The sequence below is a fragment of the Pezoporus wallicus genome, unplaced genomic scaffold (assembly GCF_028554395.1).
Source record: "Pezoporus wallicus isolate ANWC-B61680 ecotype Strahan unplaced genomic scaffold, APGP_CSIRO_Pwel_v1 scaffold_6445, whole genome shotgun sequence".
Classification (NCBI taxonomy): domain Eukaryota; kingdom Metazoa; phylum Chordata; class Aves; order Psittaciformes; family Psittacidae; genus Pezoporus; species Pezoporus wallicus.
The window spans coordinates 4,512,841-4,535,731 of NW_026641753.1; the positions used below are offsets into that span (position 1 = coordinate 4,512,841).

General features: G+C 37.0%; 1 protein-coding gene across 4 annotated transcripts in view; it reads left to right on the forward strand.

Moving 5' to 3' along the window:
• The window catches only part of DACH2 (dachshund family transcription factor 2), a 283,298-nt gene that overhangs the window by 193,187 nt on the left and 67,220 nt on the right, over window positions 1-22,891 (forward strand). For all 4 annotated transcript variants that reach the window (XM_057425136.1, XM_057425138.1, XM_057425139.1 and 1 more), the window contains exon 4: window positions 19,987-20,142. In XM_057425136.1, the coding sequence (XP_057281119.1) occupies window positions 19,987-20,142 (156 nt within the window). The remainder of the gene's footprint in view (window positions 1-19,986; window positions 20,143-22,891) is intronic.

The following is a 22,891-nucleotide window of genomic DNA, read 5'->3' on the forward strand; positions in this document are numbered from 1 at the left end:
GGTAGGGAGCTTTAATTAATGACAGGGTGCATACAATTAAAATGCATATCATATTTCAGAAGGATTATTCAAAATAACTAATTTTATCTGTTAAAACACTTTTACAGTTGCAAATGAAGTAATTATGAGTGGGCACAGAACATGTGAGTGCAGGCTGAGCTCACCCAGTCCCTTCTTCAGAGTATTAGTCCTCTTCACTAGGTCTTGATGTCATAAATCATTTGGGCCACCGTAGAGCCAGGGCTAAGTTTTTTCCTTGGCCTTAACTTTCACGTTAGTTAGTAGCAGCAGATACTCATGGTCAATATCAACCTGCTGGAGGAAAGCAGGTTGCTCAGAAGTGTCTCTCACTGGCTGTTCTCTACAAGGCACAGGAACCTCTGTAGTGATCTAGGGAGTGATATCAGAAATGTGCCAGTTTTAGGACTTAGAATGGTTTGGATTTTAATGGACCTTAAATATAATCTAGCTACAATTCCCCCTGCCATGAGCAAGGGCGTCTTCCACTTTCAGTATACATTTTTATTAAGACCAGTACAGATTAGATGCACTGTGCTTTAAAAGGAAAAATCATTCTAGCCAGGACATTGTAGAAGGCTCTGCAACTGGAGAAGGACATGATGTGAAGAGTACTGTCCTGCCGGTTGGGAAGCAGAGGCTGAGCTCTGCAGGCAGGCGTAGGGAGAGAAGGCATCTCCAGTATCTCCACCTTTCTGGTCTTGATGCTTAGTGGGAAAGGGAAGGGAAAAGTGTGATCCAGATCTGCCTCTCTGAAATGTAGTTAGTAATTTTTGTTAAACCATTCTTAGATGCAAGCAAAAGCAGTCTTGAGAGCAGGAACCATCAAGTGGTGATCAGATGAACTCCGATGATTAGGGATGCCCAAAATGCTAAGAAGTATGCTTAGTGATTTGCAGATTTTCCACAGTTCTACCACAGAACAAGAACAGTGAAGTACCATATGTCCTGTCCTCTGTTTTTTCTTTCTTTTTTTAGGTCCTTGTATGTACTCAGTTTCAACAAAATCTCATCTGCCTGTCATTTTGCACAAAGTAGCATATTTGTTTAAGCACTGTGGTGTATTAGCATGCTTAGCCAGTGCGGTTTAATTTCCTATTTCAGTGTGTAAGGATGTAAGGCAGCCAGTACGTAAAGAATTGCAGTATGTTAGGAAAAGCAAGTATTGGTGATAGTTGCTTTTGTTAATATTAGTGAGTCCACTTCAGTCTCACATTAATGGTATTTTAACAATAAAATGTACTTTAGTATTTTAGTTGCATTATAAAATCTGAAACGTTCATGTTAAGGCATATGTAAGTTTAAGATGAAAAATCCCATATTACCTTTGATGCAGGACACATGCTGAGAGTCCCCCAAAGGATGTCATTGCTAGTGGTACAGCTGCCAACAGCAGGAGTCTCATGAATTCCAATTTTAATCAGATTTAAAAAAAAATTCCCCTAGCATGCAGTTAATTTGTGTTAGAGGTAGGACATGTTTGTGGTGTGATCATTTGAAATATTTTTGCACTCAAAAGAGAAGCATTAATCCAAAAACCCCATTTTAATAACGTGGGCTTTTAGTTAAGGATTCAGAACTAGATTTTTGCAGGGTGCCCTGAACTGACATTTTTGCAGCTGAGATTCAATAACAGTTTTACTTGGCAACAGTTGGCACTGTTTAAATGTCTAGCTGATTTGTGAATTTGATGAGACAGAAGTCACAGTGGTCTCAAGTAAGCTGCCTTTACTTGCACCCACAAAGGAAGAGGCATCCCTTAGTTCTGAAGTAGGGACTACATGGATAAACGGGACATGCACAGATCAGAACCTTGCTACTTTTTTTAAATTACTGTGGCTATCTTGAATAGTTATATTCAACTTTTGTTTTCCTTTTATAAAGTTTTGATCCATAAGAGAATCAGGATTATGCATTTATTTCTGTGATTTAAAAAGTAAGCATCTGACAGTTTTGCATAATAGGTTATGCTTTCTGCTCCATATTCTGTTTTTAAAAAGCAGGAATCCGAAGCTGTGAGTGACATTTTGGTAGAATTTTAGCAAGTACAGTCATTACCAAATTAAAAATAGATACAGGTGGGTAGTCTGTGTTTTTAGCTCCTTATAAAAAAAACCAACCCCTAACTGTATACAAGAGCAGCAGTTTATCAGATCATTCTAGTTACAATTAAGAAAGACTAGCAGTGTTGTCTCGGACCATGAGTAAATGTACTTTTATCACCAGAGTGTGTTAGAAGTCTCTAATTTCCATGGCGGTGACATCTTTTCCTTGAATGGAATTCTTACTCTTAATTCCTTAGAAGCTTAATTTAAATTAATAAGATCACTGAAGAATATTAAAACCTGGTCCATTTAGTCATGGAGGAGAAAATCTTGTTGGCACCATATAATTGAAGCTACTAAATTGTCCATAATCTAAAGGGAAAATGCATTTTTTTTTTAGTACATGTTTCAAATGTCATCTTAATGTGTTTATTATCTTGGAGATGTAACCGATATTATGTTATCAGCTAACTAGGATGTATTTTAGGATGGCCAATTTGTGTATTAGTTTTTCCAGATGCAAGTTTTGTCTTGGCAGGCACAGAAAGCATGCACCTCATGGTTTTAGAATAGCAGCATCTTCTCAAACCATGGTGGTTTCTTCAAGAGTAGGTGAGGCTTTACCTGAACCATTCTTGTAGCTGAAGAAGAGACCATAATGTAGGATTAACGAGCCTGTGTTGTGGATAAACACTCTAGGCTGTACCCTCCGATTTATTGTGTTGCAGTGTACACATCTAGGTCAGGGCGCAGATGTAGTTTAGCAGTTGCAGGGTGGGTTCAGGATTGACCATTTCACCCTACAGTTTGGCACTGCCTCTGGATCCCATCTCTGTATCGCAGTTTGCAGTTTTTAGGATCATAGGAAAACAGCACTTTCAAACTTGTTTTCTTATCCACAATCCTAGTGAAGCACAAACTCTGCCAGTGTCGTGCCTGACTCGTAGCTGTCCAGATTGATTTTAGAAATTTTATAGGCTTACTAATCATGGCTGGTTTTCCTGATGTTTAACCTGAGTCTTCCTTGTTACAGTCTTTCCTTCAACTTCTTGCTCTCCACACTGTGGCTATGGAGAACAATTTATTCTCTTGTATTGCTGAACATGTCTTTTATCTAGTGAAGACTATTAGTGAGTCTCCTAGCTGTCTTCCCTTCCCTGCATTAAATAAACCTGCTCTTTTGAACGTGCCTCATACTGGTGATTTTCTAGGTCCCTGGTCAGTTCTCATTGCCCTCCTCTGGCCTTCCTCCAGGTGATTCATATCCTGCCGGTTCCCAGTCCGACACAAGGCTTCAGTTCAAGGCCATGCAAGGGCTCAGTTTAGCATTGTAGAACACCACAGGGAGGAGGAATTTATCCCAGTCGTACATATAGCTATCCTGTATAACCGTGTGAAACTCTTAATGCTTCAGGCATTTTCTGGAAGCAGGGTACTGCAGACTTGTGTTTGCCTGCAGTCTACTGTAGATGTTAGATATTTTATTTCATTTTATTTTATTTTGGTTTGGTTTCATTTTTTGCAGAAGAGCAATACAGGCAATCAAACCCTATTCTGAATTTGTAGGGTGGCTGATCCAGTCTTTCATCTATCCTGACCAAATTTTCACATTGTATCTCTCTTAAATGTTCACAAAGGTTTGGATAAATTCTGATAAAGATCCAGAATTTTGGGTAGATTGGTTGATTCTGCTATATATGCTTACAATATAGACTCTTAATGTGCTAACCTTTGCCCGTGAACGTGAAGCATTTCATTCATTTGCATTTGGCCATTTTATAGTTCATTCTATCTTTACAGGTTGACTGGAGGTATGTTCTGAAGGCAAATTATAATTGATAGCTGAAACTGAAAGTCAACATTTCCTGTTTAGATCATTTACATTTTTTAAGCTGTGCAGAGCCATCTGCAATTAATGCTTTGTTGTATATCTTCTGTATTTACAGTATATTTGACAATAAAACCTTTTTTGACATTTAATCAGTAGCAGAGTTGTTCCACTCTCATTATATATTCCTGAACTTTATCACCAAGATAAGACATAAATGTTGAGCTTGCCTTTAAGATCAGACATGTGTTCGTATTTAAATATGCATTGATATTTAAATAAATATTTAAATGCATTAATATTTAAAACCTAGAAATTTTTTTTTTTTTTTGTCTGTTCTCCCTTTGTACAATATAAAAATGAGAATAGATTCCTTTTTTTTAAAGAAGATGCTCTGTAAGGATGGATACATGTGACTTTAGCACTAGTGCATACCAGCATACCTGTATAAGAGCTGTATATTCAATTAGTAATGGGGCATGAGGGGCTGCTTTTCCCCATTTTCCTGTAAGGCATATAATATTAGTTAAATTGTGTTTTATTTTCTCCTATTTTAGATGGAAATTGGAAAGGTAGTAGGAAGAAGTGTCTTTCAAGTTCCTATGATTCCTATGGATCTTTTTTCCTAATTGACTTTTCTCTAAGAATTTGATGTGATGGGGGATTTTGGCATTTCATCCTTGAGAAATATTCCCCCTCAGTTACAGGGCCTCTCGTATTTTTGTTGATTTTGACAAAGTAGGTATTTATGCAATTTTAATCCAACTTTATTCCCTTTCTCTGTGAAATCCTAGATACAGGGAGAAAAGTCCTACTGAAAATGCTAGAATAGCTATTATGAGTAAGATTTTAAATTTCATTTTTATAAATACCCAGTGTGTCTGGGTATATACTGTATATTAAATAACATTTCTGTGTTAGCGAGAGATTGAACTTTAATAGAAAAATTTTATCTAAACAGAAGAGCATTTGTGTGAAACTTGTAGGTATCTTTTTTTTAGGTGGATAATCTCTAATGAGCCTCTCTGAATTTAAGCACAGAGATTCTGTCTGTAGAAGAAATATTTGCATTGGTCTATTGCTAGTGACTGATACTGATTTCCTATCCGACTAACTAACAGCACTTCTTTCTTTGAAACTGCCTTGGATAATTACAGCCCAAACCCTGCCCCTGTGCTACATAAAAGGAAGATCCAAGTCATCAGATAGTAGTGAATCTTCTGTTTTGATTAAAAAAAGTATTTTATTTATTAGATGCAGTTATGGCACTGAAATAAATGGTTGGTGCAGTTATACAACATCTCACCTTCAAAATTTAATCATCTACAAATGCCATTTATTTTTCATAAGTTCTTTCCCTTTTAATATGATTCATTAAATATCCTTTTTTTTTTTTTCCCCTGCTATTTCTTATCTGGTTGGATGTAGACTCTAAGCTTTTATTTTCCCTCAGTCTTTATGTGTGGTGTGATGATGTCAAAGTATTAAAAATCGTATTCACATTATTTAAATAATTTCAAATGTATCCTACTCCTTACACATCTGTCCTGGAATTTTCATGGGGGCTGATTTTTTTTTATTTTTCAAGAAAATTTGTATTTTCAATATCCTCCCATTATCAACACATGATTTAGAAAATTCCCTGGTAGATAGGAGCTCTTCCAGCATGCAGCAGAAGGTTTTGGAATGAGTGGAAAGCCATGCATTCCCAGTCCTCATCAGGAGAAGGACACTGATGGAAAAAGATACCTCAGCAGAAAGTGTGTGTTGCTTTGTAGCTGTAGCTGTCGGGCTGCTCCAAGACAGAGTGGTTTGGGAATAAGGCAATTTCTCTTCACCAGTGTTGAGCGTATCTTTTGCACAGTCATCAAGAGCCGAGGCTCTGTAGTTTTACGTGGCTTTTTCTGGTCCAGTGTGTGAACTGGTGAAGAGGGCGCTTACGAGGATCAAGATGAATGATTTTTAAAGGGTTATTGATAGTCAGTATTTCCTCTCCTCTGCATGTTTGCAGTTGAATGTGGTCTGAATTCAGTGCTTGAGTTTGAAATTTGAACTTTATGTGTGGCAGCACTTGAAGTACGTGACAATGACATGGTATAGCTAGACAGTTGCCTCACAGCTCCTCCATTTTTAGTTATCTTAATTGTATACATGTAGTAACTTTTAATTCAATTAAGACTAGCAGTATTCCACATTAGCCTGCCTGTCAAGATCCATGCAGTATACTATAAAAAAGTCATTAGTTTGGTAATATGAATTTAACAAGTTTTAGCTCATTAACCTTGACACCAGCAGTGCTGGAGAGAGGAACCCTTTGATATTGTTCTCGGAATATACCAGGGAGCTCTGAAAATCTGTTGAAATCTGTGGCTATTATTCTTGAGCATGAGTTAGTGTATTAGCTCCTTTATGCAAATACCTCATAGTAAGCCACAAATGACATCTTTTCAAGTCAGCTTTATAGATTGGGATAGCATGTATTCAGAAAAACGGTTTTTTTTCCATTAGGAACTTTCTGTGATTTTTAAGAAGGTCATTCAAGAGCATTGCCAGCTCTTTCCTGTGTCTCCATTGTTCAGATAACAGACCATTCCAGCGCCACTTTTAAAAAGCTTACCTGGAGTGTAGCAGGTGAATATTCACGATAACTTTTCAGTAAGCTAAGAAAGATGCTAATTGCAGAAATTCTTATTCAGTTACTTCTTTTTGCTTTCCCAGTTCGCTTTTGAGAATTCACAGTTACCTTTGTAATAATGTTGTTGTTTTAGCTCTAGAAATCTTATATAATACTGCTGTAGGTGCCATTATAAAATAGGAAAAGAGCAAGATTTGCAAGTAATGTACAAATAAAGAAAAAAATCCTCTAGCAGTCAAAAGGCTCTCTTTTCTTGTATACTTACTTTCATACTTGGGTTGGGTACGTCTGGATTTCAGAATTGAGAAGAGGTAGAGATGAACTCATGTTCAGCCTCATAATACATCTGTAATCACAGAGACATTTGAAAAACAGTGAGAAGGGATTCTATAAAAACACTCTATTTTCTTAAGGACGGCTTCGCTTAATCGCTTGCAGTCATCGTGTCACATTTTATGATTTGGGGATGGGAGTTTGATGTGAAGAGAATTAGCACCCGCCTCTGAGGAGCGACTATACAAAATGGAGGGAAAAGAAGAGAGACTTACCCAAGTGCTTTAATGTGGAAGTGGGAAAACAAAGCAAAATGAACATGGAATACAGAATATTTCATTTTCAGCTCTTTGTCTTATTCATGCTGGTGTAAAAATTTTCATGTGTGTATTTGTGTTTTATCACCTGCCTTTCCTTTGTTTCCCTAGCTTGCTCAGGCAGAAACTGCTTCTGCTACCTTTTAGGTTATGGAAGTATTCTTGTTACTGCCATCCTTTCTGTGTCCAGTAACCTACTGAAGCTAGTTTTGATAGTTTTTCTCCTTTAGCTGGTACTTAGGTGGGTCACTGTCCAGATTTCAGTCTCCCCATTGCATTGCAGCTTCTGCCCTTCCTGCAAATCCCCCCTGACGTTTTTTCTTCTGCCTAGCTGGAGCACGTGGCCCTCAGCCAACAGTTCCTCTTCATGCAGCAGCTAGTGCCGTTGCTGTGAATGAAGGGTAAGAGGCATGCTGAGGTGTAAAGAGACTGGGCAAGTTTTGCAGTGTTTTTCTCAGATGCAAAATAGAAGGCAAGTGCTGGATTGGCTATTGGTGACTGCAGCAATGCTGACACACGTCAGGAGCACCCACAGAGATGTGTGTTTTGGCCTTGTTTGAGAGCACTCAACTCTGTGTGATCCCAGGAGATAGAGGCTACCAACATGAGTGTTGGCAAGTGTGTACAGCTGCGGTGCAGGTGTGAGGAAGCAGGGCAGAGCTGGAGGGAGCCGCTGCCATCTCTCCAGCCAGGGTATGGCCATTTGTTCCCCAGTGGAAAGCCAAAGTTCTGCTCAATGTGACTGACTCAATGTGTGCACTGTACACAGTCATCACAAGATTAAAGATTAACTTGGAACACTTTGATAAAGTGTCAAGCCAGAAGATAGGCAGCAAATAATTTTGCTCATTTACAGTGTTGATGAGAAGAGGGTTCCGGTACAAGATCAGAGGTGTGATGTATGCAATGTGAATATTGCAGACTAATTAAAAAGAAATCACTATTCTGAACTACTTTTAAAAATTTTTGTTGCATAAAGGAGCAATTAAACCTCAGACCAGTTTTCAGTGTCAGTAAGACTTAAGTACGAGCTATTCTTTTTTCTTTTCTCTTGGCATTTTTGCCTCATAAAAAGTGAACCTTTTTTCGTCTTTTGTAGAAATCTAATCCAAGATGAAAAAGTACATTAGGTAAAGCTAAACAGAAATTTTAGTTGACCTCTAGGTACCAGGGATGAGTATGGTGTTGAGGTTGAGAAAGGTGTTGCTTTTTTTTTACTTGCAAAAAATGAGGAGGAGACACTGTACTTTGCAGAAGTTCTGTGAGTTTGAAACAGGATAATTGTGGGTTTAGCCTTGAGAATACAACAAAGAACTGTACAAGGTAACTATTTTGAAAATTAATATCACAAAATAAAACTATTAAATATCATTCTTCTAAAGACATTTAACATTTTTCTTCCAAAATTTACCAAAATCCCTTCTGTGCACAGGAGCTAGACTTTGTAAAGAGCATTTTTCAGGTGACCCATAAAATAGTTTCTTAAAAGAGCTGAAGACAATATGGATGTAGGAAAAAGTGCTACTTATGAAGTCTTTCATCTAAGGCCTGATTCAGATAGAATCACCCATATATGAAAGCAGAAAATTCTCATGTGGTGGGTAGTTAGGCAAATGTGTCTGTAAGCTAAAGCTGCCTATGCAAATACTAGTTTTATTTCCAAAAGGGATGTTACCTTTTTTGACATTTATGGAAAACTATGTCAGGATATTATGTGAAACAAACATTACTTGTGACAAATGTGTATTTTTGTATGTTTATGTTAAACAATGTATGTGCACGTATTTATATGTATGAACATATCTCAATGTATTTGAAAGAACTACAAATTAGGCTGCATATGTGTGCCTTCCGATTTGGAGGTTTGTAGTCTGACCAGGTTCATTTTGGATTTAAGTATGTTTCGAGGTATTAGAGCGTGATTTCTTGGCCTCATCTGAGTAATATGACTTAGAAATAAGGCTTATATGTGGGTAGCTGTCTTCCTATTATATTTATGACTGAAAATACATCGCTTTAAGATTTTGTAGAGCAAAATATGTATTGTAGACATCCCATTTAAGGTTTTTTGACCAGTATTTTTCAAAGCTAGCACAATTAAAAATGGAGGTCCAGCTGCGAAATGTAGAGCTAGACATTAAAGAATCAATATGGCAGGGGGATCGTGTTCTGGTGTGGTTGTTAGACCACTTACATGGATAGAGCGTATTTACAGAGTAAGACACCAAATACAGGTATCAAAGACATCCGGACTTGTGGAGCAATCAAGGCTATCTGTAGCTGTTACAAAGTGCATTGCTGTTTAAAAATCTCAGCAGTGAGTACGGCTGTTTCTCTCTCTCTCTTTTTTTTAACTGAAAACTGCCTAGAATCTCAGAAGTGAAAATCATATCTTTAAGCTTCCCAAACTAAAGAGCTTTGGGAAGAGTGTATTTGTCATTATGTTTAATTTGCACATACCTCACCAAAGAAAAGGCCAGGGGAGCTAGGCCGAGAACACAGCTGTACAGGCAGCTCAACTAATTGCCTCTCCATCCTCAACCTCATTTATCTTCATTTCTTCCCAATTATACCAAATTATCAATAGTCTCTGTTGCATCAGAGTCTTAATCCCCTTTATTCAGCCAGCATTAGATAGTGGCAGATGAATTCTTGGAGGGAGTCAGGGTAAACAGCCATGAAATGCCACCTCTGGCAGATGGCATTGCTCACAAGAAATGTGACAAAACATTTGGAATTTGTTACTAGGCATTGGTATGAGAAGGCAAGCTGTCAATATTTTTTTAAATGATAATCAAGGTGGTGCGTACTTATACCACAAGCAGAAATGAATCTTGTCCAAAACCTCAAGCTTAGTTAAGTTCAGCTTGGCACTGTGCTGTTATATTTTGTTTCTGAAGCTTCGTATTTTTTCTTCTTCAGAAATATTTTCACTTCATCTGTATTAATACAACATTTTAATAATGTCTGTTCTGATTATAGTTGTTAGTTATGGTTTTGTGTGCCTCAGAAAGAGCTATGAAGACACAGAATGTCCTATACACGCAACAAATTTAGGCTGTGTTTTCTTGAATAGTTTGTTAGGCACTATTAGTCTTTTCTAGAGGTTTGATCCTGCTCCTTAGAGAAGCTAATGTAAAACTCCCACTGAAACTCATTGAGGGGAATTGCACTAGAGATTAAATGAGAGCAACCTAATGACTAGGTTTGCTGAATGAGACAAATACTCTGAAAGTCAAAGATAGATTGAACCTCTAGGATGTCCAAGTGCTGTGGTAGGTATGTACTCTGCTATTACTACAAGCAAAAATGAAAGTGATTTTTAAAGGAAGTGCAAAGTTGGCTGCTAGTATAGTCCAGGATTTTTTTGTGTGTTATTTTTAGGCTGCAAGTAAGTGAAACACAGTAGATTTCTCTGCTGACCTTTTATGTGAATTAGGTTTACTCTCAGGCTCTCCTGGTTTTGGCAACATTCTACATTTTTTGGAAGTCAGTAATAACTTAGTGCAAGGAATCAAATGCCAGATATAAAAAATGGCTCATCTTCAGAATTAGTATATACCTTGCCAATGTTCCCTGTACTGACACAGCTTGTTGAAAGTGTGCAAGTGTCAGCACTTACTGATCGTTCATGGAACCCAGGGCTGTAAAATCTCATTGGAGAGCTTCTACAGTGATTCAGTTTGAACAGAAAAGGATCTTGGGTATCCCTTTTTCAACCTCTCATTCTCTATTAAAATCTCCAATATCACGAAGTTCTGTAGAGGGGCTTCAAGTTGGCAGAGGTTTGGAATATTGTCCGGATGTATATGTAGGAGGTGCCACAAATTATTTAATTCTTTCAAGCCATATTTTGCATGTTTGAGTTCTTTCAGTATTAGGAGTTTTTGAAAATATTATAGATAAATAATTCATTTATGTCACTACAGATTAACTCAGAAGATTACAATCTGTAACATGAACTGTTCATAATTATTTAAAAGAAACAGTAAATGATAAATTGTTAAAACTTGAATGATCTGATTCTGAACCATGGTGGTAACTATCTGCCGTGGATGGCAAGATGTTCTCAAAGTCTCTCAAAATCAAGCTAAACTATCTGGCTAGTTAAAGTCAAAATATGCAGTACATGCATCTCAGTGGTTGTTTCAGTAAGTTGTTAAACGTGGGGAAAATAGTAAGTAAAGAACACACCAAAACCAGAAAACACTTGGTATGTGGGGAGTGAAGGGTCAATGATTATCATCACTGGAATCTGAATCCTAGTTCCTTGCTTGCTGGCTGCAGTTGTTGTGTTTAGGAGGATGTATGTTTTATCCTTTCTGGCAGGCAGCCCTACAAACTCTGTTCAAGATCTCAAAGTTAAGCTGTTTTATTTCTGGCTTGTGCATCATGAACAGTAACAAAAACATGACAGACCAAAATCTTGACCTTACTTCTCTCTGTGAAACACACGTTTCTGATGGCAGACTTTGCTTTTGCAGTAGAAGAGTTAATTTTTCTGTTGATGGTCCTTAACGAGGATACCATGTTCTAGTACAGTATTCTTATCTTTGTATAAGGCAATAAATAGGCATAGAGTCACAAACCAGTTACTAAAAAATGTGAACCATAACCCTTTAGAGTGCAGGAGCGTCCTGGGTTCAGCAGTAGCAGTCATTTTTCTCCTTCTTAGTAGCTGGTTCAGTGCTGTATTTCTGAGGCAGATCAGTTGTGCAAGAATGAATCGTAAACCTTTCAAAATAGTTTGGAACATTTTGTTTTCAAAATAGCATTGAACAATTAATGGTTGTCCTCTCTTTTGAGTTCACCACCAGCATGTCTGTTGAAATCATGATTATGCAGATTTTTGTAAGCCCTCTTTTGTCTGAAGCACAGTCTGTATGCTGTCAGGAGTATGGTCTCCCTGGCCCAGCTTTCCAGTGGAAAGGTACATTGTCTGCTAACCACCTCAGACTTGCTGAGGTTCCTACAAAGGTACCTGCGCATCAGAGAACAGAGGTCATTTATTATCTCCCAGGAATGGGGTTGCATATGCTTCTGACATTGACATAGCTTCAAAAGGAAGTTCAGGTTTTAACTCTAAATCAACTCCAAAAATAATACTATATATTGTATAGAAGAAACTGAATAGGGGTTTATTACTTATTATTTTATCCACTATAAGAACTAGAAGACATCAAAAGAAGGCAGCAAATGTCAAATTAACCCCCCAAACATCTCCAAATAATACGAGGTAGTTTTTCATACAGTGCATAGGCAAGCTGTGGTACTTCTTGCTACAGGATATTGTAGATGCTGAAAACTAACATTCATTTAATTGAAAAAAAAAATCTATTAAATGTTATTAAATTCAAGGAAGATACCTCTGCTTTGGCAAGTTCCTAACACATAAATTATTGGAGAGTATTATTCTGGGAAATTGTCACTTTAAGTTTTCTCTGTATTTAAACTCCTCAGTATTGCTTTTGGCCCATGTTGGAGACAAGGCATTCAGCTGGATGGGCTGTAGCTGTTTGTATGCAGTCATTCTGAGAGCCATTATTCCTTTAGTTATATTGTCACTCTGTCCTGAAATATGACTAAGTTCCATTTTGGAAGCCATCAGTATCTAACTGCTGATACAAACATTACAAGTTTTCCCTCTCGATTATCACATGGTTAATGATCAGGTAACAAAGAAGCAAAGCATTGTTTATTAATTGGCAGAGCTTTTTTCCAGCATGTCACTTTCCTTCCGAGTCAAGCAACTTGTTTTGATGTAATATTTATGCATGACTAAAAGCAAAAGAAAAGAGAATAGGTACACATAGCTAACTTTGAGCAGAGCGTTTGAATATTAGTGCATTTTAATGAAAATTTATTAGAATAGTTTGCATCTAGGAAGATGGCATTTCATCTTGCTAAATCTAACTTTAATGGGGTGCTTTGGTGGTGTAAGTTGTTTGGTATTTTGAGTTTAAATGGAGATCTTGCCCCTTTGAGCAGTTTGTATTTTTATAAAAGTCGTCTCTTACATCACACTGCATTTTCTCTTTTTCCTGTGTCTCTTTATCCATTTTGCAGCACTTTCACACTTTTTAAATATTGGTTACATGAGGAAAAGGTCCTTCGTATTTTAGCAGTTGTCTACAGAAGACTTATGCCCAGAAGTTTTTGTTGCTGCAGCCAGTAGTTTCTCTACACTGGCCTTAGGAAGTAGAAGAAAACACTGTCGTATGTTAGTAGCCATTAGCCTTTTCATGTACGTAATTCGAAGGGATTCATAACCCAGTCTGTTGTTTGAAGGGGAGAGAGAGCAGATTTTATACTGCCCATTGCAGGACATTCCTGCTTTCCAAGCTAACTGCCAGTAAGGAGTTACCTTATTGTTCCGGTATTGTGCTTTAGCACTATAATCACCAGTCATAATGTAGGAACTTCAGTACACGCTGTATTTACCACCACCTTATTTCTTTTTTAATTTTAAAGAAAGCAATTGATGATATGGGAGGGATGGTTAGGTTCCTAAATAAACATGTCTGTGCTTTTATCTTCAAAAAAATTATCTTCCTGAAATTATTTGTTCATAATTAAATTGGCATCAAATATTCTGACATATTCCCACTTATTGTCAGTATCCTGTTTGCTGTGAAATAAACTTTGCTTCTGCTGTCATTAAGACTTTTCAAAGAGTTTAGAAATTATATTCAGGTTTCAGATGCCTTCTTATTGTATAATTATCAACAGATTACTTCACCTAAGTTCTGACAGACATATTTTTTAAGTATGACTGACTGATGGACAGATTGGGAATTGCTGAATTAATGGGCACATTTCAAAGCTTTGGCAGGACTAAGCAGTAATTACATCTGCTGAACCACTTGATAAGTTTTTGGAAGTAGCCCAGTAAAGCCATCCCTGGATTTCTTGAGTTTTAGTATCTTACCCTGCACACTTCCATGGCTTTTGTGAAGGACATAATCCAGAAGTCACTAGAGCTGAATACACACAGCTAAACAAATCAATGCAGTAAAGCTTTAAATGCATTGCAAATATTCCATTTAGATTTTCAGGTAGGTGTCATGCTCTTGGAGCTGATTAAAAATCTCATTCCTAATTTAAAGTAAAAAAGTTTATTTGGGACCACAAAAATTGTCCACACTTGCATGGTCCCCATAAATAACATCACCTACTGCCAATATGAGGGGCAGAATTTGGTCGTAATCCTGATCAGGAGCGGTTTTATGTTTTTCTGACAGGAAAGTGAGTTTAGCAGGCATATAATCTGGGTGGCATCTTTGTATCCTTACTGTAGTGAGATTCTCCGTTTATCAAATACGACAGAAATTGTTTTCTACCTGTTGTTCTTCTCCTGGAACATTCATATGCTGATACCATGAATAGAGTTGATGGAACGTTGTAGGCTGAAGTATTTTCAGCAGAGGATATTCTGTGCAGGCGAAAACAAGTGACCGCTTTTCCCAGTATTGAGGTGAGATAAGGATATTGGTAAAAGCAAATAGTCTGGGACACCTGAAAATACTGGGGCTGGGAGTGCTGGCAAATAGGCCTATGTTGTTTCAGGAGTGCTGGGGTTCTAGACAAGCAAAAAAAAAATTTCAAAGGCCTTGTGTGTGCTGGACACTTACAAAAGAAGTTAGGGGTGATAAATACTTCGATACTCTCAGTGCTGAAATAGCAGTGCACTGAATTCTTTTTCCTTTGCAGCTGATGTTATGTTTAATATGCCCAACAGCTTGAAAAATAAGTTAAAAAATAATTTTAGACTAAAATTGGTATTGCTTTTCACAATTTGAGTTCAATTCCTCAGAAATGCATCACAACAAAAAAATAAAATGACAGCGATTGAAGCAGTGTGGTGGTTCAATTCAAAGGTACCTCTGACAGAGTGGTTTTCATTTAGCCAGACCAGACAGTTTTGAGGCTGATAAAATGAATTTGAAACCAAATGAAAAGAAACTGTCACCAAATTGGACTTTGATTACTTTCTGGAGATCTTTCAATACTTAAAAACAAGACACTAATTTAATCATCACAAACATACCTTCACCAAAACCAGTTGGTTTGATTTTCCTTTGAAAAACAGAAATGCAGAGAGAGGTTTATTGCTAGAAAACACAGAGCTTTAAGAGTTTTCTTATAAAATTACTAAAATGGGTGAGTAGTAGCAGTTTAAGAAAATGAAACTGATCTTACCTCTTGCATTTCCTTCAACTAAACAAAATGAAGCTTAAACAGAGAAGCTTTGCTTACAGACATGTACAGGACTGTCAATAACCTTGCAGAGGCTTTATGACTACAGTGGATTTCATCAGTGGCATACACATGTATTGCTTAGTCTGATTTTACCTATTTGTCTGTGTTACCTACGATTTAACTCCCTGTGCATCTGAACTCATCCGAATTCACTGTTCATAGGGATGTGGGAAGAGAGACATACAGAATCTGGCTGCTGGGCTGTAAAATGACATTAAGGGAATGCTTACCTCTGACCACATTTTAATTTAGAAGTGAATGGGCTGGGGTTTGTTGCATTAGTTTTGCTTTTTCTTAGTTAAACAGAAGTGTAATTCATGCACTGATAACTGTAAGTGCTCTCAAATAACCCGTTAAGATGGGTAAATGCCAGACTTTAATAGTTAAATATACTCCTCTTTTTATCAAATCCATATAGACTCCATCTTTATCTGCACCCCACAAAACAGGCACTGTTTCATGTAGGTATCTGTGTATGGTGAGTCAGGCATGCCTTTTTTTCCACCCACATTGTGCATTTAGCTGCAAATCTGAGATCAGAAGTGTGCACCACACATCTGCTGTGTGGCCTGAACCAGGTAGTTGAAGCAGGCCAGGCTTTTTTTCAGCTGCTTCACCTGGGCAGCCAGTGCTTTCTGCAGCCCTTTAGGAAGCTGAACAGCTAATATCTCTGCCTTTTCTTCTCACTTCAGCATGGCTACGTTAAGGAAACCACAGTCAATGTGCTTGCTTCTGACAGTCATCAGGAGCTCTGGAAGATGGAGGTTCTTGTCTCTCTTGCCCTTTTTTAATGCTGAGTACAATCTGGTTTGGGACAAGATCGACTAGAATGCAAACAAGATAAGGAAAAATTACCTTTTTGTCCTTTAGTTTTATCTGTTGGAGAGAAGGTCATATGGGTAGTAGGTAATAGTGTTAAACATAAAGCTTTCTGTAAAGTGTATGAATGATGTATTGGCATTTTGACAAATCAACAGACTTCTGAGTGCTGTAATAGTATTCCTATGGCACTTATGAATCAAGTTACTAATATTTTAAAATGGGATATTATTTCTCATTTAAACAAAAAGTTACATTTCCCCTCATCTAAAGGAGGGAAGTCGAATTGCTGCCGTCTCATTCTCCTTAATGTTGTATGTTTGCTTTTTGTTGCATGTATTATTTTCCCCTTTCGTTTTCTATATACCTAAAATCAATCACGTGAAGTCCGTCTCTTTTTACAGTACCGTGGATCATTGTTCAGACTCCTTTACCCCTATATTAAAAAGAATGAGATCTTTCACTAGCTTAGTATGGGCAAAGGATTTGTTTTTTTTTTCCCTAATGCAAGTTTCTTCAAACCAAACCTTTTGAATATTATGAGAGAAGAAAATTCAGCTCCCGTACCTCTATTTCTCTGTGCTGTATGGTGTGACTCACATTACAAAGTTTCATTTTAGTTTCAGCTGTAAGCTCATCATACCAAGGCCAGCATTTAGAGTCAAAACATGACATCTTTACCTGACACCTATTTGGACAAAAACTGACAATGAACAGAAATCTCCAGAAAAATTGTGGCTAGACCTAAATTTAAAGTATTAAGAAGGATTTATTTTTTATAGGTATATTTGCTTCTAACTGTTACGGTAACAAAGAGTTTGAGTATATACATTGATATGTATATATGTCAAATAAGTATTTGCTGATAAAAAATGCTGACAGCTGTGTTACTAAATAAGGAAATGTGTATGCTCAAAAATAAATACTTTCTTAAAAAGTTGTGTGACAGTAAAAGGACTGAGTATATTACCACAGGCTTGCATTTTACATATTTGGTTTATAATGTGTATCTAGTTCTGGCTTGCTATTAATTTATATGTAATTTTTTCTTATGGAAATTGATAATGCAGGCAAGGATGCAAGTTTTCTGTTTAAAGTATTACTTTTCAGCTGTGCAAAGCAGCTGTGGTTAGGATGAGTTGGCAGTGTTTGTGGTATAGAGCACAGTAGCAGGACCCGTGAGATCTGACTGCTCTTCAGTTTCACCATTAGTCTACCAGGTAGCATGGAGGAAGTTGCTTCATAATTCTGCACCTTAACTTCCCACTTGGAAATAATCCAAGTGCCCTTATAAACCACTTCACAATTGAACAGTTCAAGGCAAGAAGAAGTTCTAATTATTATTTTCTTTTTAAGAGGCTTGATACTGCATAGGATATGCAGTCCAGATTAAACGGTGAAGCTGTTATCTTTGTGGTATACTGCAGACTACAGGATACATTTCATTTAACATGTTCCTTTATTATACATTATATGCTCAGCAGTATTTTTTTTACTTTCTCTAAGGAGAAGTGATAGGGAACGTAAGAATACAGGAATGGTCTGTAGAGATAAGTGTATTGCAATTTATTCTTGTGTTGCTGGCACTGAATACTGGAGCAGATTTACAAGTGAAATTTGCAGGAAGAAAGTTATTACTGTCCCCATCTGTAAGGAAAACTGGTCCACTGATTTGGACTATACAACATAATTTAAATTCAGTTTCCTATTCCATTGGAACTTTCCTGTGTTCCCTTAAGCAAGTCACTTCTTTTCACAGTGCAGTTCTCCAACTGTAAAATAGGAGTAACTGTGCTTTCCTACGGAATGTGCGTCAGTTGTAAATCTGGGCACAGAAAGCTGGTAGTGCACTCTGATACTGCAGTTTCAGAGCTATGGAAGTATGATGGGTAGGTGCACAAGGCTTTGGAAAGAGAAGAGGAACTTCCAGAAATAAGTAAATGAGCTGAGAGCTTAGACCATCTGTGCCTGGGGTTAGATACTAAAGAAAAACAACTGGGGTGAGGAAGACCTTTAGAATTTAGAGATTGGTGCCTAATTTTTGTGGCGCCTGCCCTGATACATGAAGTTACATGTATGAATTTTGTTTCTAAACAAAAAAAGTCATGCTAAGGTGCACGTCATATGTTAAATTTACTGAAGAAGCACATGGGGAAAACCAAAGCTCATTTGGTAAAACCAAACTCTAAGCATTTCCTCCTAAAATCTTTTCAAAATTACACATATAACTTGAAAAATACATTACCAAATAATACCACCTGTGCTTCACAAGAGTCAAAATGAACAACTTCTGTACTAAGGAGCAATCAAATGTTATTTGAATGAGCTGATATACAGTATATTAAATAACAAAGATGCTGACACAGCCTTAACTGTAGTAGTTCTTCTAATTACTGCACTATGCCATGTTATATTATATCACATGGCATAATTTAATGTATCTTTCTTTGTCAGTGTATTACTCATCATTTTACAAATTACAAATCTTTTATAAGAAGGTAATTCATACTTGGACATAGTGCTAAAATGATGGAGTGTTTTCCTTTTTTCTCAGTCATTGATCTTTCAAACTTTTGCATTTAGCAGTATTAATCACGTTTATTAGCTAAGTGTTGTCATAAAGAATGGAATTTTTCTGTTACTTTCATATTCAATTAAAATGTTTTTTGTTTGCTGCCTCTGCCTCTATCTGCTGCATCACAGTAATCTATTTACTTATTCTAATTGAAATTCCTGTTCATAAACTCACAACAAAGTCAATACTGCAGTTAGGCATTTTCATAACAATCTATAATCTAATTGAAAATGTGGGTGTATCTGGGAAGGGAGTGTACTGAAAATATTTTTTACCTGTAGCAGTGCTTAATCTTACTTTTTAGGTGGCTTGTTTTTTGGACCAGATGTATTTTAGAATTCACTAACATGGTCTACTTAACTGCTGTTTAAAAGGAACTTGTTATTCAAGTGTATAAGTGTAATACTGAAGAAAACTATGATCTGTCAGATTGCTGCAGAAGTCCAAACAAATATTCTAGACCAAACATGAGTGCCTAGTTCACTGTGCTGTTTTTGTTGTAGACAATAATTACTATGCATAATAGATATCTGGACTCTTTAAATTTAAATTTCTGAATATTGATTATTTCCAAGCCTAACCTAGTGCCTGGCTTGTTTAATCTAGCAAAGTGAAGTGTTTCACTTAGGACATCCCCAGGATCAAACCCAGCAGCGGAGGGAAAGCTCTTCGAGTTCAAAGATAACATAGCAGCAGGGCAAATTGTTGTGACCTGTTCTGGGATGAATTTAAGCTAGAATGCTTGTGAGCATGGAGGAATTGAATAGCTGAGCAACCCTCCAGTAAGATTAACAGCAGTGAGAGACCTGACAGGCCCGAGGGTGGACACAGATTAGTGTCTGGCAGGGACTGAGTGGCCTGATTCCCTGTGATAGCATGAAATGGTTTTCAGTGTCTGAGATGTTCTCTTTCTGCCTTATTTACTTAATTGTGACTGATGTTTACTTGGATGATTTTATCCTTAAACATATAGGTTTTCCTGCTTCCAGAAACTACTGTTATGAAGGTAGGTGATACTGAAAGTTTCTAATAATATTTTTTGCCTGGTGTGTATTTATTACTACATTAAAAAGTCTTCAGGTGTCCTTTCAGGTGCTGTGTTTGTCCTTGGTGCTTAGCCATGCAAAGAGTATTAGCTTGCTGCTAACCAAGCAAAATGTCCTTTAAAGAAAAGTAGATGCCATTTATGGTTTCTTTGTTTGTACTTTGTTTTGCAGGTGGAAGTGAATCCTCCTGGGATAAAGACAAACTTCAGTCTCCCATTACAACAGGATCACAGCACAGCATTGGTCATCCCACACTGTCAGGGCAGTCGAGCCTTGGAAGTGCACACCCACTCAGCCCTCTCCAACAGAATCACCTGCTTACCAACAGTATGTACTGTGCTCTTAGAGAGGGGAAAAGAAGTACAAGGAGCTCTGCTTGGAGGCTGGGCTTGCATTACTTCCCAGCATCCTGGAGGTGGGAAAAAGGATGGGAGGTACATGAGCTGACAGAGGGTCAGTCCTCTCATTGTCTGCTGCACTTGTGCATGATGTCCTAGCCACCCACTGGGATACAGCCACCCACTGCTGGGCTGGGGATTGTCAGTCCTTAATTGACATTTCCATGTCCTGGGCTGAAGGGAAAATAGCCATAAAGCTGCTTAAAATTTTAGCTATGTGAAAAAATTCTCTTCCAAGTGAAAATGCTGACCACCAAATAAAGATATGAGGGTCACGAATATATGCAAAATGTCTAGTTAAATGCGAGCAGAAGCAGTCCCTCTGCCTTGTTTTGCCTTCTACCTGCCAGATGTGGGCAAGGTTATCCATTGAACCCAGCTATCCAAAGCAAGTAGAACAAAATATCACAGATGAAGTTTGGATTTGGAATTTAAAGCTCCCTTTCAAACCTTTCTCTCTTCCATACCATAGGAAGGGAGCGGGTGCAAAGCCAGCAGTTCCCCTTTGCACCCAAAGAGGGAAGGAAGGGAAAATTATTCCAAGAAAGATGTCAAGGATTAATATTTTAAAAATTAGTGAGAAGTTAATTCTAACAGATTATGATGGATGAAAAATGAAAGTCTTCACTGTTTCTGAATTCTTTTTGTTTAAGCTCTTCATCCTCAAGAGTTTTGAAAGTTGATTTTTTGGTATTTTAATGAATGAATGACACAATTCTAGGAGCAGATAGTTCTTTGTTGCCTGTGTAGGGCTCCAGACTTGAACAAAGCAAAGCCATTGAAATGGCTCCTACACTATGGATCTGCTTTGTTCATGGAAGGTATGGACCTGGGCATTTTGGGTTAGTGTCAGTAGTTAGGAATCACTAGATCATAGAACCCAAGATCACCATGGTTTATTCTTTCATTTTAGATTCTTGTATAATTCTGTGCATACAGGTATATTGTGTTCTTTGCAGTTTAAAGAAAACTTCAAAGTTATTTTCCAGTAAATTTTGTAGTAAGCAAATGTCTATAGGCCATTAAAGGGTTTATTGAATGTCAGACATTATGTCCAATGATTTGCGAGTGTAGGATATATTTTCTTCATAGTCCTCTGAAATGTTTGACGGATTGTGTCTTAAAACTGGTGATGTGCTGTTAAATTCTGTTTGTAGTTTGCATTTAGTTTGCATGTCAATTGGACTTTAAGTAGACATACAACTCAATGTGGCCAGATGGTGTCTGGGAGTTTTGGAACTCTATAGAGTATGAGGAAAGATTATTGGGCTGTTAAGGGAGACATTCAGGGGAACAAAGGCTTATGGATGTAAGCGCTGAAGGGGATTTTCAGTATGGTTTAAAGTGAAGGGAGATGTATGTGGGTGTTGCTTATTACTTATCATAATTAATACTGGCATGGATCATCATATAAAGTATATAGTGAATCATAAGACATCACAGTTGTTGATCATGATATACTCAAGCTAAACAGAAATAATGTGGGAGCTAAGAATAAATATGTTTTTGCCTTTCGTGGTGGGCACAGTGGTGTTTTTATATCACTATAGTCAAATCATATTGGAATAACATAAGCTATATCAGTCAGTGATATTTTTTGTTGTGGGTTCTGTCATACCCCCAAATGGTGACTGGTCTTCTCATTTAGAGCCAAAAGTTAAAAAACTTTTAGAAATAATTAACATCAATAGCAAATGGTTAGGACTAGTTATATGATTATGTTATTCACTACTTGTACCTGAGATTTTTAATGAGAATTTATCATCTACATTTCATTTAGGAAAATAATATGACATTTTTTCTGGGTGAATGAGCCCTCTTTTTTTCTGAAAAAATAATTTTGGATACCCAAAGGTAGCTTCAAGTGGTCTCTTTAATGAATTCTTAAATGCAAAATAACCCTAAAACAATTTTTTAAGTGAATTGATGTCTTTGTCTTGCTTTCCATTGTAGTAATTACTAAATACAGCAAGTAATATGCATGCTGAAGTAGATATTAATGAAATATGAGAATCCAGTTCTTGGTAGCAGTAACATCACCTTTTTGGCAAAGTCACGATCTGCAAGTTGGTCCAAATGAATTTCGTACTTTCTTAAATTGTTTTATATCCATAGCAGAAGATGATTTAAAATGACTTTTTGGAAATTAAATAAACCTCTGGAAACAATTTTAAACTCTCATTGCATGTTCCAGTTCACAGACCTTCTGTATAGGAGTTCAGTACTGTCTGTAGTCCAACCCTCAGCTTCCTGTGTTCAAGAAATAGTCCTAATATAAAAATCTAGTCTCAGTTTGCTGTGTATGTGAATTAAGAATAGTAAGAGAACTTGGTAGGAATATATTGTCAGGTAAAATTATTAATAAATATTAGTTGGATGTACTGAAAGAATATGCAAATATCTGCATGTTTTGTGGGTTGTTTTTTTTTTTTGCTCTTAATAGAGATTACTGAACTTACACACTGTTGTATGTTCATTTTGCTATTATTGCGTTACTTTACAGCTGTATATTTCTTTCCATAATGCAAATCATACAGCCTTTTCTGGCATGCAAAGACAATTAATCCCTGTGTAACATCAAAATTATTAACACAGTAATACTGAGTTTGACTGATCAATGTTCTAGTAGAATACAGAGCCTTAAGAATGAAGGTGTTGGATTATAAAAGGAAGGACCG